Genomic DNA, 15,321 nt, shown 5'->3' on the forward strand with positions numbered 1-15,321 from the left:
CGTCTGCAGTCCCAGGCTTTACATGTTGAAATTAGAGATGGCCCACCTCATTACAGCGAGGCCTGTATTTTGGGTAGTGAACCAATGAGTGATCAGAGCCTTACGTCTTTCCAGGTGGGACTCACCTGCAGACGAGCGTGGCGATGATGACACACCAGGCGGTGCAGCAGCAGTCGGCGTTGGGCTGCTCCTCGCTCTTCTTCCGCCGGCAGCACAGCCAGAAGGAGTAGAAGAGCAGGAAGAGGAGGTCCAGYGCCAGGCAGGCTAGAGCCACGCCTCCCAGCAGCAGGATGGACTGAGGGGGGAACAAGAGGACGATGAGACGTCATCTCACACACATAATGAATAATAGCAACGGAAAGTTTTGCGGTTATTACACACACACAACTGCTGGGGAAAGCTTTCAGAGAGACTATGTAGGATGTAGAGATACAGGAGCCAAGCATCCAGGATCCATTTCGTGGTCCTAGAACAATATTGTATAATTTAGACACATCTTTCTTTTTTTACTGCATATCTGTTGCCCGTTGGAATGATATTTGGGGAAAGGGGATACCTAGTCAGTTAAACAACAATGCATTCAACCGAAATGTGTCTTCCGCATTTAATGCAACCCTTCTGAATCAGAGGTGTGGGGGGGGGGGGCTGCCTTAATCGACGTCCATGTCATCAGAGACCGGGGAGCAGCTGTCGTTGGGGGTTAACTGCCTTGCTCAAGGGCAGAACAATGCCGGCTCGGGGCTTCAAACCAGCAACCTTTTGGTTACTGGCCCAACGCTCTAACCGCTAGGCTATCCTGCACATCCAGTCTGCAAGGAATGAGAAGCTATTGAATCAGATATACACTCTGACCACCCAGAGAAGTCACATGGCAATGAGATGGTCCCTCTGATTATTAGCTATGCCCTTTGGCTCGTTAGAGCTCATTTACACCAGATCACAGTTAATTAAGGGTTATCGTCATAACTTTGAGAATAACGTAGAAGGCAGAGGAGGAAAAACCTCAAGCCTCATTAAAACCCCCCATCATGAACAAGCACACCACCATAAGACGCATACTCTGACAAAGCCTACTGAAACACATAGAAACCATATAATCTTAGTCTCTAACGTCATCACACATGAATAATCTGTGTGTTTCCCTGTCCTCATTTTGAGGTTTCACTTAAAGCCAGTTCTCATAATACAGGGGAAGGCCACAATTATTTCAAATCAAGCACAAATTTCAAACAGGATATATCCATTACGATGAATCATAAAAACTGAAGATACTGTAAAGCATATTATTCTCCAAATCTGTCTGCTGTACAGTACCTTCAGTCTTATGATTCATCGTAATGGATATAACCTGTATGAAATTTTGGCTTGGCATCAAATAACTTGATTTTTGTGGACCCAGTGAACTCCTGTTTCCATGTGAGCACTTCAAAATGACTGGAATCTTTGGGACGCTCACAAGCTGCCATCTTTCCCTTTCAATGTGTGCAAAGTATGTCTCACCTACTCTGTGTGGGCATACAGAACGGGGTGCTGGAGAGAGCATTGTGTTGGCTCAGGCCAGACAGCTTGTGACTTTATAGGAAGTGGGGTAAAGAGAGTCAGGGTTCGTGTGAGGAGGCGAAGTACTTCTCCACCAGAGGGAAGAGAGAACTGTCTGGAGTGGAGTGACACAGAAAGTCTTGAGTGACCAGGGCCCTGGGGTGACTGAGGGGAAGGCCACTGTCGTTTGGGCTTAGCACCGCTCACTCGCTCTTTACTGCTGTCAGATGTACATTTGCAGTGATTTGCCCATTGCAATACTGTATATGATTAAAATGCCCAGATAGCAGTGGTAATTATTTGGCTTCACTACCGATAAAGTTGAGAAAAAATGTGCATAGGAAATGGTCTTTCCGATTGTTCTTCTCCACCTTTTCCTGTTGTTGTAACGCCTTAAATGAGAATGAAGCCAGTATTACCGCACGTTCCCTCAACAACAGCTGCTCTGAGCTCCTTTGAGATAGGAAATTATTTCCAAAATGCAAGACAGCCCAGTCCTTTGGGCAAATGCTAAATAAGGATCTAATTTTAGGCGCGCCTGGGCTCCAGTCTTCTGTTCATACGTGCGGACAGTGAAAAGCTAACAAAAAAAACTAAGCATCTCCCTAATGGAACAGTAGATAAAGGAAATGAAGGCTCTCGAAGTAAATCCATTAAGACTTCTTAACTTTAATGAGTTTTTAGATGCATTTACTTATCTAGCCCATCTCAGGCAAAAATGCATTCATTCTTGCACAGGAAAAACAAAATAGACTTTATACTGCCAACTGTATGCCAAGTACAGATTTGTTAGAAAACAAATAATTCACAGTCCTTAAATGAAAAAGGATATTCACGAAGCTGGTAACTATCCGTTTTTATAAACTGGGTGGTTTGAGCCTGAATGCAGATTGGCTGACAGCTGATTGGCAGGCACTCCGCGTTGTGTCGTGCTTAAGAACGCCATTAGCCGTGGTATATTGGCCATAAACCCACCCCCCTGTGCTTGCTGCCTAAATGAACACATTATTTTGGATGGTGTTAAATGAGTGTCGGGTTACTGTTTATTATCTACCAGCTGCCTAGTCACTTTACCATACGTATATGTCATATCTACCTCAATTACTATCGTACCCTGCACATTCACCCAGTGTATACAGCCAGGTTTTTCTATAATGTCTCTTTTTACTTTCTCTAAGTTGTTGGCAAGGATACGTATGTAAGCATTTCACTGTTGTTTATGAGCATGAGACAAATAAAGTTAGATTTGATCATTGTAACCAACTGAGCAGAGCTAGTTAAGAGCTTTATAAAGCATGAATCAACCATTAAGACATGATGTGGAGTGTGCTATAGTGCAAATGAACCTCTCTCACATGTTCTCTTTTCCCGGTTCTGAGATGAGGCTAAGGGTCAATGTGGAAACTGCCAACTGGTTTAAAAGTAAGGCAAAAGTGAACGGGAAACGGAAAGCTGCAACTGAGCAGGAATGCAGCGAAACAAGCCAATCTGGGAGCACGGCCAGTATCAATTAAGATATGACTGCTCCTTGACTTAGCCTAACGTCGAAAGAATAGCAAGAGCTGGTCTTCTCTATTGGCAGTGTAGCCTTCTCAACTTGGAGTGTAAACTCATATCAGCAAGAATTTATGTAGGAGGACACTTTATTCACCCACAGGTAGTGTGGATCAAAATGATAGGCTGAAAGTAGATGTCATATGGTCTGGGATCAGATCTTACGATATAGAGCGTTGATGTGAAAAGGCACCATCCTGAACCTTGGAAGTCTTAGTGTGAACGTGCGGTGTTTCAGAGAGCGAGATAATTTATTTTCCCTTTTGTACTTTAACCATGTGTACATCGTTACAACACTGTATATATACATAGTATGACATTTGTAATGTCTTTATTTTTTTGGAACTTCTGTGAGTGTAATGTTTACTGTTCATTTTTATTGTTTATTTCACTTTTGTATATTATCTACTTCACTTGCTTTGGCAATGTTAACATATGTTTCCCATGACAATGAAGCCCCTTGAATATAATTTTTTCTTTACCTTTATTTAAAGAGCAAGTCAGTTAAGTACAAGTTCTTATTTCCAATGATGGCTAGGAACAGTGGGTTAACTGCCTTGTTCAGGGGCAGAACGACAGATTTTTCCCTTGTCAGCTCGGGGATTCGATCTGGCAACCTTTCGGTTACTAGTCCAACGCTCTAACCACTAGGCTAGAAGAAAGAGGTGAAGAGAGAGAGCGCAAGCAAGCGAACATGAAGAGGTGTTTAAGTAATGAAAGGCGTGTCAGTGAGTGACTATCAAACTGAATAGCTTAAGTGAACCAGCTTAGGCTCAATATGATCAAACAGAAACAGCATAACACCTATTATCAAATGCATCTCACGGCCTGATGACATGTTAAGTATTGTGCTAGAGAAACGGGTCTATTGCTGAGTACTGTAGGTCCAGCACCAGTCCCATACTTCAGCCTGCAGCACACAGGGAGAGGGCAGGCACTTCTTATGTAGTTCACACAGGCCTCTCGCTCACGTTTGTATTCCTGTGGGGGAATACAGGCTGGGAGTTCATTGTAATTACACAGATTTCGATCCAGACAGTTTTCTCTCCCTAGTAGTCGCATATATTAAACAGGAAAATACAGCACTCTGGTTCTCCAAACAGATGCATTTTTCAGTAAGATCAGCCTAATAGGCTGCCCCTGGGCTCTGGTGAATAGAGGCCTCTCCATTGAAGGGCTTTATTGAGATGGTTTCCCCATGGAGAAACAATATCTGAACTCAATTACAGTATCTCACTGAGCTCCATCTCCTGGCAGCCATCTGTGCAATACACTGTGCAAACATTTTAAAATACTACATATGCTGAAATGCAAGTACGGGAAATTAAATAAATGGAAATAGGCAATGTCACTGTCTGACTAAGTGAAGCTCAAAGGGCTGGAGAGGAGCCGTACCATCCTGTGAACAGGATGCTGGCATTGTTTCAACCCTTCTCATCTCCCAGCTTCTGATCCAAGACGATGGGAATTCAATGCTGACTAATAATGGACTTCTTTCAATTAAGTCCTTCTCTACTTTTAGTCATGATTTCTTTCATTTTCACTCCATTGTCAAGAAAAGGAAATGGTCTTGTTTTTATGGTGCGATTCAAATTTCAGGAATGGGAGTTCTGTTTTTCACATACGGTGCTCAAAGAGCAAATCGTGGTCCATATGTGTTCCATTAAAGGGCACTTAAGTATGGCTTTGAATAGAGACACATTGCCATGAAGAAAGCAGACCAAATCACAAGACAAGAAGGGAAGAGAGGAAGTAACACATGCTGACTCAACTGTCCACTTTGTCCTTTACAATCAGGTTTCACTTCAGGTCAAATTCCCACTTCAAATGAACTGCTTGATGACCATACGCAGACGGATGCCGTGACAACAGCCTGTTTTCCTGTAACAGCTAGGAGTCTTGTGTCACACCAGGACAAGCTGACATAGCACACAGGCGAACAAACAGATTAGCACGCCGTTGCCCTTTTCCGCTTCCTGTGCATCAGGGCACATCATTAGATGACACTATGTAAAGACAAAGTAATGGATAAACACAATTTCATTTTTTGGCTCATGCAAACACTTCACCACACCAGGGACATAAAAATAGTTTTCTCTCGTACATCTATATCTCACTTGCTATTGGCAGTGTGGTGTCAACATATTTGCCCTAACCAACGTAGCCTACATTAAAAATGTATTTATGGCCAAGTATGGTCTAAATCTAAAGGATATATATTTCCCACTCCTCAGGCTAGCCCGAGCTCTCTCCTGGTTCTCTGACCAGGTAGGAGGCTGAAACCATGCTGGCCCTGTCTACTCTCCTCACCCAGTCTGCCCACACCAAACAAACCCAGCTCCAGTTACACTCCCATCCATCACATGGCAATAGACTTCCTCTCTTCTTCCACCTCGCAACCTTGGCTCTGGTCACAAACTTGCAAAAGTTGCCTCTTGACAACCCCCCTCCATGCTGCCTTCTGACGAGAAGGAATTTGTCAGACAGCCAACTTCACTCGTTTCTCACTATTGCCAAAACTCTTTTATAAAGCACCAATGAAGAAAGTGGATGACTGTCTGTCATCATTAAGACATCATTGGATATCAGAATGAAAGGTGTGATTACTGTATGTATGCCTCAGTCAAATGTTGCATCTCCTTTGTGGGCCAAATCAGAGGTTAAGGGGCAACATAGGCCTACTCAATTTGTGGAAATTGAAGCGGGGGTAAAACAATCCTAGCTTTTGTCGTACCCTGTCGACAGACTGGCAATTATCTCTGCATTTTGAAATCCACTTCAAAAGAAATGGGAAAAAGTTCACTGATCAGCGCATCAAGGTCACAGTGGATTTTACTTCAGGGAGGGTTGAGTGAAACCCTCAACTAAATGAGCTGAGAATATCCATTAATTCAGACTCTGAACAAGTGCCATGCGCAGAGTGCAGGAGGGGTTCTCCCCTCCCAATCTTCAGCTGTGCAGCTTGCTTGCACTGGCTGCTGCACTCACTCATCTTCTAGACACACTCATTGGCTTAACCTCTAAATCTATGGTAGTGGAACTTGGTAATGGGCAATAGCCAGGGCAGTTCGTTCCAGCAAATGACCTTAGGGTAAATCCATATAAAATGCAACCACTTTTTGACAGCATCTTTTGTTTCAAAACAAAACTTTCCATATGTGATTGCCCATGGAAAAAGTGTCAGAAAGTGTTTTTTTTGGACCTGAAGGCCAACACATCCAGGAGATCGAGGTACTCAAAGTTCTGCATAGCCCCCATATCATGAGATCCATGTCTTCATCACTGGAATATATAAATAGTTGAGTTTGATATTGTTTTAAAGCTTACAAAACAGGTTTGTCAAACTTTTATAAATTCTAGATTTGTTATTTGTTGTTGAATAAAACGTATAACATTTTTTAAATTACATGAAGGGTTATCTAAAAGTGGATAAACTCAGATTTTTCTAATATTCGTATACGTTTTAGCTTGGACCCTACTTTAGATCCTCTGAGGTTTTAGTGTTGTGCCGGTCATCGGTTGGAGCAACATGCTCTTGAATACAGGGCGGGTGTCATTTCATCCTAGAAATAGAACACATAGAATGGACCTATCCCTTCAGACCACTACAACACTTTGACATTTTAAGTGAATTGTAATTTTAACTTCTAATTAGTGCCACAAAGATGGCCATCGGTCCCCCACTGTGCAATGTCAACTAAAAGGATCATGCCAATTATAGTATCTATATTTCGAGGATTTCCTCCGGAGGATATAAATATCCATTCAAGTAAACATTCTCTGATGTGTGGACCTCCAATAAGCTATGTGGTAACATTTGAAAGTCGAAAATGTAAATGATATTCCTATTAGTACATTTATCAACTAAAACATTACACACCCTGTATTCAACAAAAATCGGAGACATTGTAGATAATCGACTGAATTGTACAAAAAAAAGGAGGAAAAATACACAGTTTAACAACACTGTTTGTAAAACTTAGAATGATATCTCAACCGTTTATCTTTCTCCAGTGATGAAGACATGTCTCATGGTATGGTGGGGTATGCAAAATAAGTCAACTTTGGCATTCAGGTCCAAAAAGTCACTTTCTGAGCACTTTCTACAACGGGCAAATATGTATGGAAGGTTGCGATCAAATCAAAAAGGGGCGCTGTCAAAAGTGATTGAATTCAAATGGATTTACCCGTTACAGTAGTATGCCTTGTTGCCATTACTGCTTGCTTGAACCAGACAGAGCTCTGCGGGTGCAGGAATTAGGTAGGATACTGATGGTCATATACTGTATGTTTACATCGTGTTTACAGTAGTCAGGAATGGCATATGTAGGTATAGATAAGAGTTGGGTTGGAGAGTAGAAGATGGGTAGAATATTTTTAGGTGGCGTCAAGAAAGACTGTAGAGAGAGGGATGTTGGAGGGGGTAAGCCCTTAGTCACCAGGGACGGCAAGAATGTCAGCATCAATAATCTGTCCGACTGTCTACTTATTCCCTGACATACTTGGCCCAAGACAAAAGCTGTCCCATAACCCTGAAAGACCTTGACAGAAGTGAAGACTGAAAGCACATTATAGCCTAGTGAAGAGTGTGCTGGACAGCATAAAGCCAGGCCTGCCCTGCTAACACTGTCTGTAACATCCAGTGGTGTAAAGCACATAAGTAAAAAATACTTTAAAGCACTACTTGAGTTGTTTTTGGGGATATCTGTACTTTACAACACTGAAGAAAAATGTAAATGCAACATGTAAAGCTAATTTCGCAAAAATGTTGTGCACATCCCTATTAGCGAGCATTTCTCCTTTGCCAAGATAATCCATCCACTTGACAGGTGTGGCATATCAAGAAGCTGATTAAACAGCAGGATCATTGCACAGGTGCACCTTGTGCGGATGACACTCAACTACTTTTTCCTTATCACCTTCTGACACCCAGGTGGCAACATGCGTCTCTTCATGCCTGACAGATATCTCAACTTGGATGTCCGCGCACCACCTCAAGCTCAACCTTGACAAGACGGAGCTGCTGTTCCTCCCGGGGAAGGCCTGCCTGCTTCAAGACCTCTCCATTACTGTTGATAACGCCACAGTGTCCCCCTCCCAGAGTGCAAATAACCTTGGTGTGACCCTGGACAACACCCGGTTGTTCTCTGCAAACATCAAACCAGTGACTTGCTCCTGCATGCTCTACAGCATCCATAGAGTACGACCTCATCTTATACAGAACGCTGCAGCCCGCCTGGTGGTCAACCTTGCCAAGTTCTCCCATGTCACCCCGCTCCTCTGCACACTCCACTGGCTTCTAGTCAAAGATCGCATCCACTACAAGACCATGATACTTGCCTAGGGAGCAGCAAGGGGAACTGCCCCTACCTTCCTTCAGGCTATGCTCAAACCCTTACACCCCAACCCGAGCACTCCGTCCTGCCACCTCCGGTCCCGTGGCCCTCCCACACTTACCGGGAGGAAGCTCCCGCTCAGCCCAGTACAAGCAACCCCACCAGAAATGTACTTTCTGAACTTCATTCTGGAGTTTCATTGTGTCTAGACATGAACAGAGGCTCCAAAAACACCCCAAACATCCTTTTATAAACGGAAAAGCTCCCTGTATCATGATGCAGGTCTTTAGATGTTGCACATAAAGTTGTCATGCCAAACGTTATACACAATGTTATAATCCATTTGGTTTTACACGAGCGCTAATTTCGCATATTGGCTTGCATGCATGTACTTCCTTGTTCCTCTCGCCATTGCGGGTGTGTAAGTAGGGGGCGTGCTACCGGAACAGGTACTAGGTAGCTAGCTAGCTAGGTTTTCAGTTAGTCACTCTCAAGATCAGCCAGGAGACGACAAAGGGGACTGAAGTAGTTTTTGTTAGGTAATTTTCTGAATATTGTTGAATGTTTCTTTATAAAAGACTGATTTGGCATTGTTGTCTTATTGCTTATAGGGGGGATTTCACAGGAAACCTCAAGTTTACTGACCACTGCTCCATGTCATCCAGAACCAACCCATTAAGTTGCACCACAAATCAGTGGATTACATTGTACTCTCACAAGCTTTTCGGATTCTAACATGTGTTCGAATTTGCACCTACATCAGTGTTTCCCCAACTCTGGTTCCCGAGTAACCCCCACATCACACATTTTTGTTGTAGCCATGGACAAAAACACCTGACAGGCAACCACTGATGCAGGTAAAATGTGATGGTTTTTCCAATGGACAGGTCATGGATTCTTTAATGGAGAGGTCATGGATTCTATAATGGAGAGGTCATGGATTCTATACAGGGCCATGGTCACTGGAGACATTGTCTAGGGAGAAGCTAATCACATTGTCATTGTTTTCATGTCTTTGTAGACTTGATGAAAGTTACACAATGTCACTCTTTCCAGTAATGCTTGTTACTGTCATTATAAAGTATGCACAATCTTATTTTCAGGAAAGGTAGACACCAGGCAGACTTAGTGTGTAAATCTTATGCGGAAGTGAGAAAATTGCTAATTGGGGTTTCATTTCTCCTCAGGCACACCCAGGTAAAGTATGGTTCTCCCCCCAAAAAACAAACCCTGGGTTGCTCAGAACATTTACGAGCCATCAAAACAGACCTCCTGGGTGGACCTGGTAGAGCTGTGCTGAAAAGACAGGAGGACAAGACAGTGGTGTACAAGGTCCCGCTCTCCAATGTACAACTTCCAACACGACCACCCAAGAACATTGCTAGTGTTCCAAGACCAGACAAGGCCCAGATTGTAGCTGATTCTGACTCCTGCCCCTTACCACAGTCTCTCCAAAAGGACAAAATGAACATTCCCACTCTGGTGCCGACTCAGCCACCCACTCAGCCACCACACAAATTGTAATCAAAAAAGGGGATGTAACAATTGCTTGTACACTTGATGACATTGATATGCATCTTAATAAAAACCTAATTGAAACTTTGTTATTATCGTGTCATTTCATTATTATTCAGGCGATTACTTAGAAATATTAAATCAACAAATTAAGAAATGCCAGGTTGGAGAGGACCTGTCACATTTTTGCATTGACACAACATTAACAAGTCAAAATAATGATCTATGCCTACCTTGTCGGTTGGCTTTTCTGCATATAACATTTTCTAATACAGATCCTATTTCGACGCACAAAACCATTCAAGCGAAGTCCGATGGGTTTTCTCCCACCTTTCCCGAAATAGTTACATAACGTCACAAACCCTGCTTCTGCTGTCATTCGATGCCAGTGGCATACGTTCGTCAACGAGAGGACGCTGTAATGAGAGAAATAAATGTAGCCTAAGCTTCTGAAAACAGGCCTTTTTACAAGATTCAAATCAAGACAGGAGCGTTTGACTCTTAATAAAGAGATGGAGTCCAGACAGGCTACCTTAGGAAACTTTGAGTGGACATAAAGGCCTCTAGAGAGAATCAGCATACTCACGCACGCACACCTGTTTTACAAACGGTAGGCTACACAGACATTCATAAAAGTGAATTGCAGGCCGACACCCTTTGCGGGGATAGGAGGGCGGCATTTTCTTTGTTGTCGTTCCGCCAAGGGCGGCATATCGGCCAGGACCAGGCCTGACCACCGTTGATTAGTCTATAAATTATGGAAATATTCCCTATCAAATTATACCATGCCAAGTTGGAGAGGATTGGTGCATTCTTTGTCCTTTTGACACAACATTAGGCACATGTTGTAGGGACCAGATGTTGGAGCAGCCTTGAGGGCAGTCAGTAGCAGGATCAAGTGCAAAATAGTGCCCAGTTTTGTAACAGTGAAAGGTAATTCCCGGTGAATGACGAAATGCAATGAAAATGTACATAACCTACAAAATATATTTACAAAATGAACAGACTCAAAATACAGTTTTGAATATGAATCAAAAACCTAAGCCTCAAAATCAGGCCTACCCTGCCAAACCAACTATAGCAGGTTGGGGTATACCAGACAATGGACAGCCTCCCCACACAGCTCACATAGCAGAGCTACAACATAACTGAAGCTCACAGGTGAAATAGGTACCTTTATACCTATGGCCCCTCCCTATGAACCTTACATGATTTAATATGCCATATTTGGGTTAATGGTAACAGACATCTTCATTATACCTATATCAACATATTCTGTCTAAATAATATGCGGGAATACTTTCCATTAATGAATAAACAATTCACAACAATAGTTCAGCAGGCCAACGGGAGGCAAAACATATTACTTATGGAGCTGGGCTCCCATTATGCAGAGAAAACCGACAAGACATGGAGATCCCAGACACGCATAACTTCAAAACACGGGACACATGACAATATGGAAATAAACTAACTTCTTTCTCGCCAGTGTAGCAAGTGTTCATGGGCACCTGAACATCGCATCCACTGGGAGGATTGCAAAATGGTTAATTACTGCATTTAAATATGAAACTGAAACGAGTCACGATGCCAACTCGACCAAACATTTCCTCGACACATAAATTAGCCTTGCGCACGGTAAATACCTAGACACTGGCAAAAGAGGAAGCAACAGTATATACATTTAGCATAAATTAATTACTAGATATACGTGGAAACATGAACGCCCTAAACAATTTATAAAAGGAAATAAATGATGCTCGTTCGTGACGAGAGCTCCTACGTCAGCTGCGTCACAACACTTGGCCTCAAAGCCAGAACAACCTTGTTGACTGCTGTCAAATAATGAATGAGTCAGACACCTTTTTTAAAAAGATTGATTTATATAAATGACTAGCAAGCAATGAAAACATGAATTGTATAAAAGAAAGTCCACACATCAAACATGATTTTGACTAATGCCATAGCCTACAGCGCTCTACACTCCCGCGCATCTAGCAATTAGCTGCTCCAGCACATAAGGACATTTAGACAGAGGAGATGTATACTGAACACAAATATAAATTCAACATGTAACAATTTCTAAGATTTTACTGAATTAGAGTACATATAAAGGAAAAAATATATAAGAAAAAAATTCATTAGGCACTAATCTATGGATTTCACACGGCTGGGAATACAGAGCTCTATTGGTCACAGATACCTTAAAAAAAGGTAGGGGCGTGGATCAGAAAACCAGTCAGTATCTGGTGTGACCACCATTTGCCTCATGCAGCATGACACATTACCTTTCGCATAAAGTTGATCAGGCTGTTGATTGTGGCCTGTAGAATGCCGTCCCACTCCTCTTCAATGGCTGTTGCCATTGAAGTTGCTGGATATTGGCGGGAACTGGAACATGACGTCGTACACGTCGATCCAGAGCATTGCAACGGGTGACATGTCTGGTGAGTATGCAGGCCGCAGAAGAACTTGGGACATTTTCAGCTTTCAGGAATTGTGTACAAATCCTTTCGACATGGGGCCGTGCATTATCATGTTGAAACATGATAGTGATGGCGGCAGATGAATGGCATGACAATGGGCCTCAGGATCCCGTCAAGGTGCACCTGTGTAATGATCATGCTGTTTAATCAGCTTCTTGATATGCCACACCTGTCAGGTCGATGGATGATCTTGGCAAAGGAGAAATACTCACTAACAGGGATGTAACCAAATTTGTGGGCAGAATTTGAGAGAAATAAGCTTTTTGTGCATATGAAAAATGGAACAGGTGCCCCTTGTGATGGGGAAGATAAAAGGCCACTGTAAAATGTGCAGTTTTGTCACACAACACAATGCCACATGTCTCAAGCATTGAGGGAGGATGCAATTGGCATGCTGACTGCAGTAATGTCCACCAGAGCTGTTAGAATTGAATGTGCATTTCTCTACCATAAGCTACCTTCAACATCGTTTTAGAGAATTTGGCCGCACGTCCAACTGGCCTCACAACCGCAGACCACGTGTTACCACGCCAGCCCAGGACCTCCACATCCAGCTTCTTCACCTGCGGGATCATCTGAGACCAGCCACCCAGACAGCTGATGAAACTGATGAGTGTTTCTGTCTTTAATAAAGTCCCTTTGTGGGGAAAAACTCATTCTGATTGGCTGGGCCTGGCACCCCAGTGGGTGGGCATATGCCCTTCCAGGCCCACCCATGGCTGTACCGCTGCCCAGTCATGTGAAATCCATAGATTAGGGCCTAATTAACTTATTTCAATTGACTGATTCCCTTATATGAACTGTAACTCAGTAACATTTTTGAAATTGTTGCGTTTATATTGTTGTTCAGTATAGATTTTCCAAAGCTGGTATAAGCAGGTCCAACTCCACGCAGCAAAGACATTTGTCTTCAGTGGGCATCGCTTGGCATTGCCCACAGGTATACCACCAGTTTCCAGAGGTCCTGAGTCGCATCTCAGCTGCTGGTTGAATATCTGCCTGAGCCCCTGCCTGCTCCGTCTCGCCCTCTCCTTTCTCTGTCATCCTCCATCTGTTGACGATCGTCTGTGTATGCCGGTTCAAATAAATAAGACTCGCCTGCAAATTCGAACATTTCCTCCCCGTATTTTCTAGTCAGACATGTTGGTTGCATAGTAAAAAACAACAAATAATTGGCTTGCTTGGTAGATTAGCGACCGGCAGCTAGCTAGCAGCTCTGCGTTTACAGTGGACACGTTGTTGTGGACTGGCTAGTGTTTATGAAACACGCCCCCCCCCCCCCCAAACTTATATGCTGGTAGTAGTCACTGAGGTATAGGCAGAAGCGAGAGGAACAAGGAAGTAAACGCATGCACGCCAATATGTGCACGCTAGAAATTATCGCAAATAATTATCGTTAAAAAATATATTATAAAGTTGTGGATAAAGTTCAGTATGACAAAATGTCATGTGTACAACATCTAAAGACCTGCATCAGGATACAGAGATTTGCCGTTTGTAAAAGGACGTATTTGGAGCATCAGTTCATGTTTTCTGGATGCCTTGTAACTCCAGAATAAGGCTCAGGAAGTCAATTGCTGGTGGGATAAGTTTCTCAAAATCAAGTCAAATTTCAAATAAAACTGTCTGGAACCTAAAAATACAGATGAGGGTCCTAAATAGTGAAATTCCCCTTTAAGATGAATGCACTAACTTTAAGTCACTCTGGATAAGAGTGTCTGCTAAGTGACTGAAACGTAAAATCGGGCAGCCAGACGACCTCAGGTCAAAGTTCATACATCAAGGTCTTAATGAACCATTGGTGCCGGGCTCTGTCTCCTGAGGAAATGAGTTACAGTATAAAAGAATGCAGAAAATAATGCAAATAATGCCAAACAGACTAATCATCAGCTAACACATGGCACATTACAGACATAACTGAGTCTCATTCACACCAACATGGCCCACAGCTTGCTTTGAAATTTGAGAAATAACTTTGTAGGTCAGGGATAGTACATTAAATTCCTTCAGCATGACTTAATCTGGGGTTATCTTGAGATGTGTAGGCTGGATGAAGTGTTTGGTCAGCAGGCCCACGGCCCAGTATTACGTCTGATAACTGACAGGTTATCTTGGTCCTAGAAGCTGTGAAAGAGCAGCTCTGGCAATCTCCCTTTCCCTTCTCCCTGAGCACTCAACTGACAGTCCCACTCAGTGCCAGAAAATACAGCCCTCTTTTTAGAGCCTGTTGGGACAACTGTCGTCGTGATACCCACCGCAGCTAACAGGGAAGGGGAAGCCATCTGTTAATCTCGTCCTCCTCCATACACTTTGGAAGCAGACAAGCTCATTTTGGAAATCCCCATCTCCTGTGATTAGCTAACTTAAAATGTCAATAGTTTCTGTTTGCTGTTGCACAGGCCAAAGCCATAACGGCCACACCGTAAATGGGCATTATGCTCCCCCTCACACACACTTAATTAGGAGAACCGGAAAACAGTCCTAGATGAATAGCTATGATTATGCTGCAATTTATGACATATGGAATCCCTGTTATGACTCGGTTTAAAGACCACTGTCTTTAATCCATCTCCACCCATCCCTGGAATCCATACATGTCATGTCTTGTCAGAAGGTAACAGTGGCTGTTTCTGCAATGGGAACTCAACATGACAACAGTTTGAGAAATATAGCTTGCAAGAGTAGTTATCAGTCACCCCCCAGTCTCAGTAGGGACTAAGTCTAGGCCTATACACTGTACCACGCCTAAGGAACCACGGTTAATAAGGAGTCTTGAGTACTCTTGCAAAGGCTCTGCGCCAAACAAATTTAATAGGCATTGTCAGTGCACAGGGGTATAACATTGCCTTGGTCTGTGCTGATGCCTGCCCCATTTGTTCAACTCCCCAAAA

At 43.1% G+C, this 15,321-nt stretch overlaps 1 protein-coding gene across 3 annotated transcripts in view; it reads right to left on the reverse strand.

Moving 5' to 3' along the window:
- The window catches only part of ttyh3a (tweety family member 3a), a 56,008-nt gene that overhangs the window by 39,449 nt on the left and 1,238 nt on the right, over positions 1-15,321 (reverse strand). For all 3 annotated transcript variants that reach the window (XM_070449628.1, XM_070449627.1, XM_024010995.2), the window contains exon 2: positions 126-295. In XM_070449628.1, coding sequence (XP_070305729.1) covers positions 126-295 — 170 coding nt within the window. The remainder of the gene's footprint in view (positions 1-125; positions 296-15,321) is intronic.

This window comes from Salvelinus sp. IW2-2015, linkage group LG20 (assembly GCF_002910315.2).
Source record: "Salvelinus sp. IW2-2015 linkage group LG20, ASM291031v2, whole genome shotgun sequence".
NCBI lineage: Eukaryota > Metazoa > Chordata > Actinopteri > Salmoniformes > Salmonidae > Salvelinus > Salvelinus sp. IW2-2015.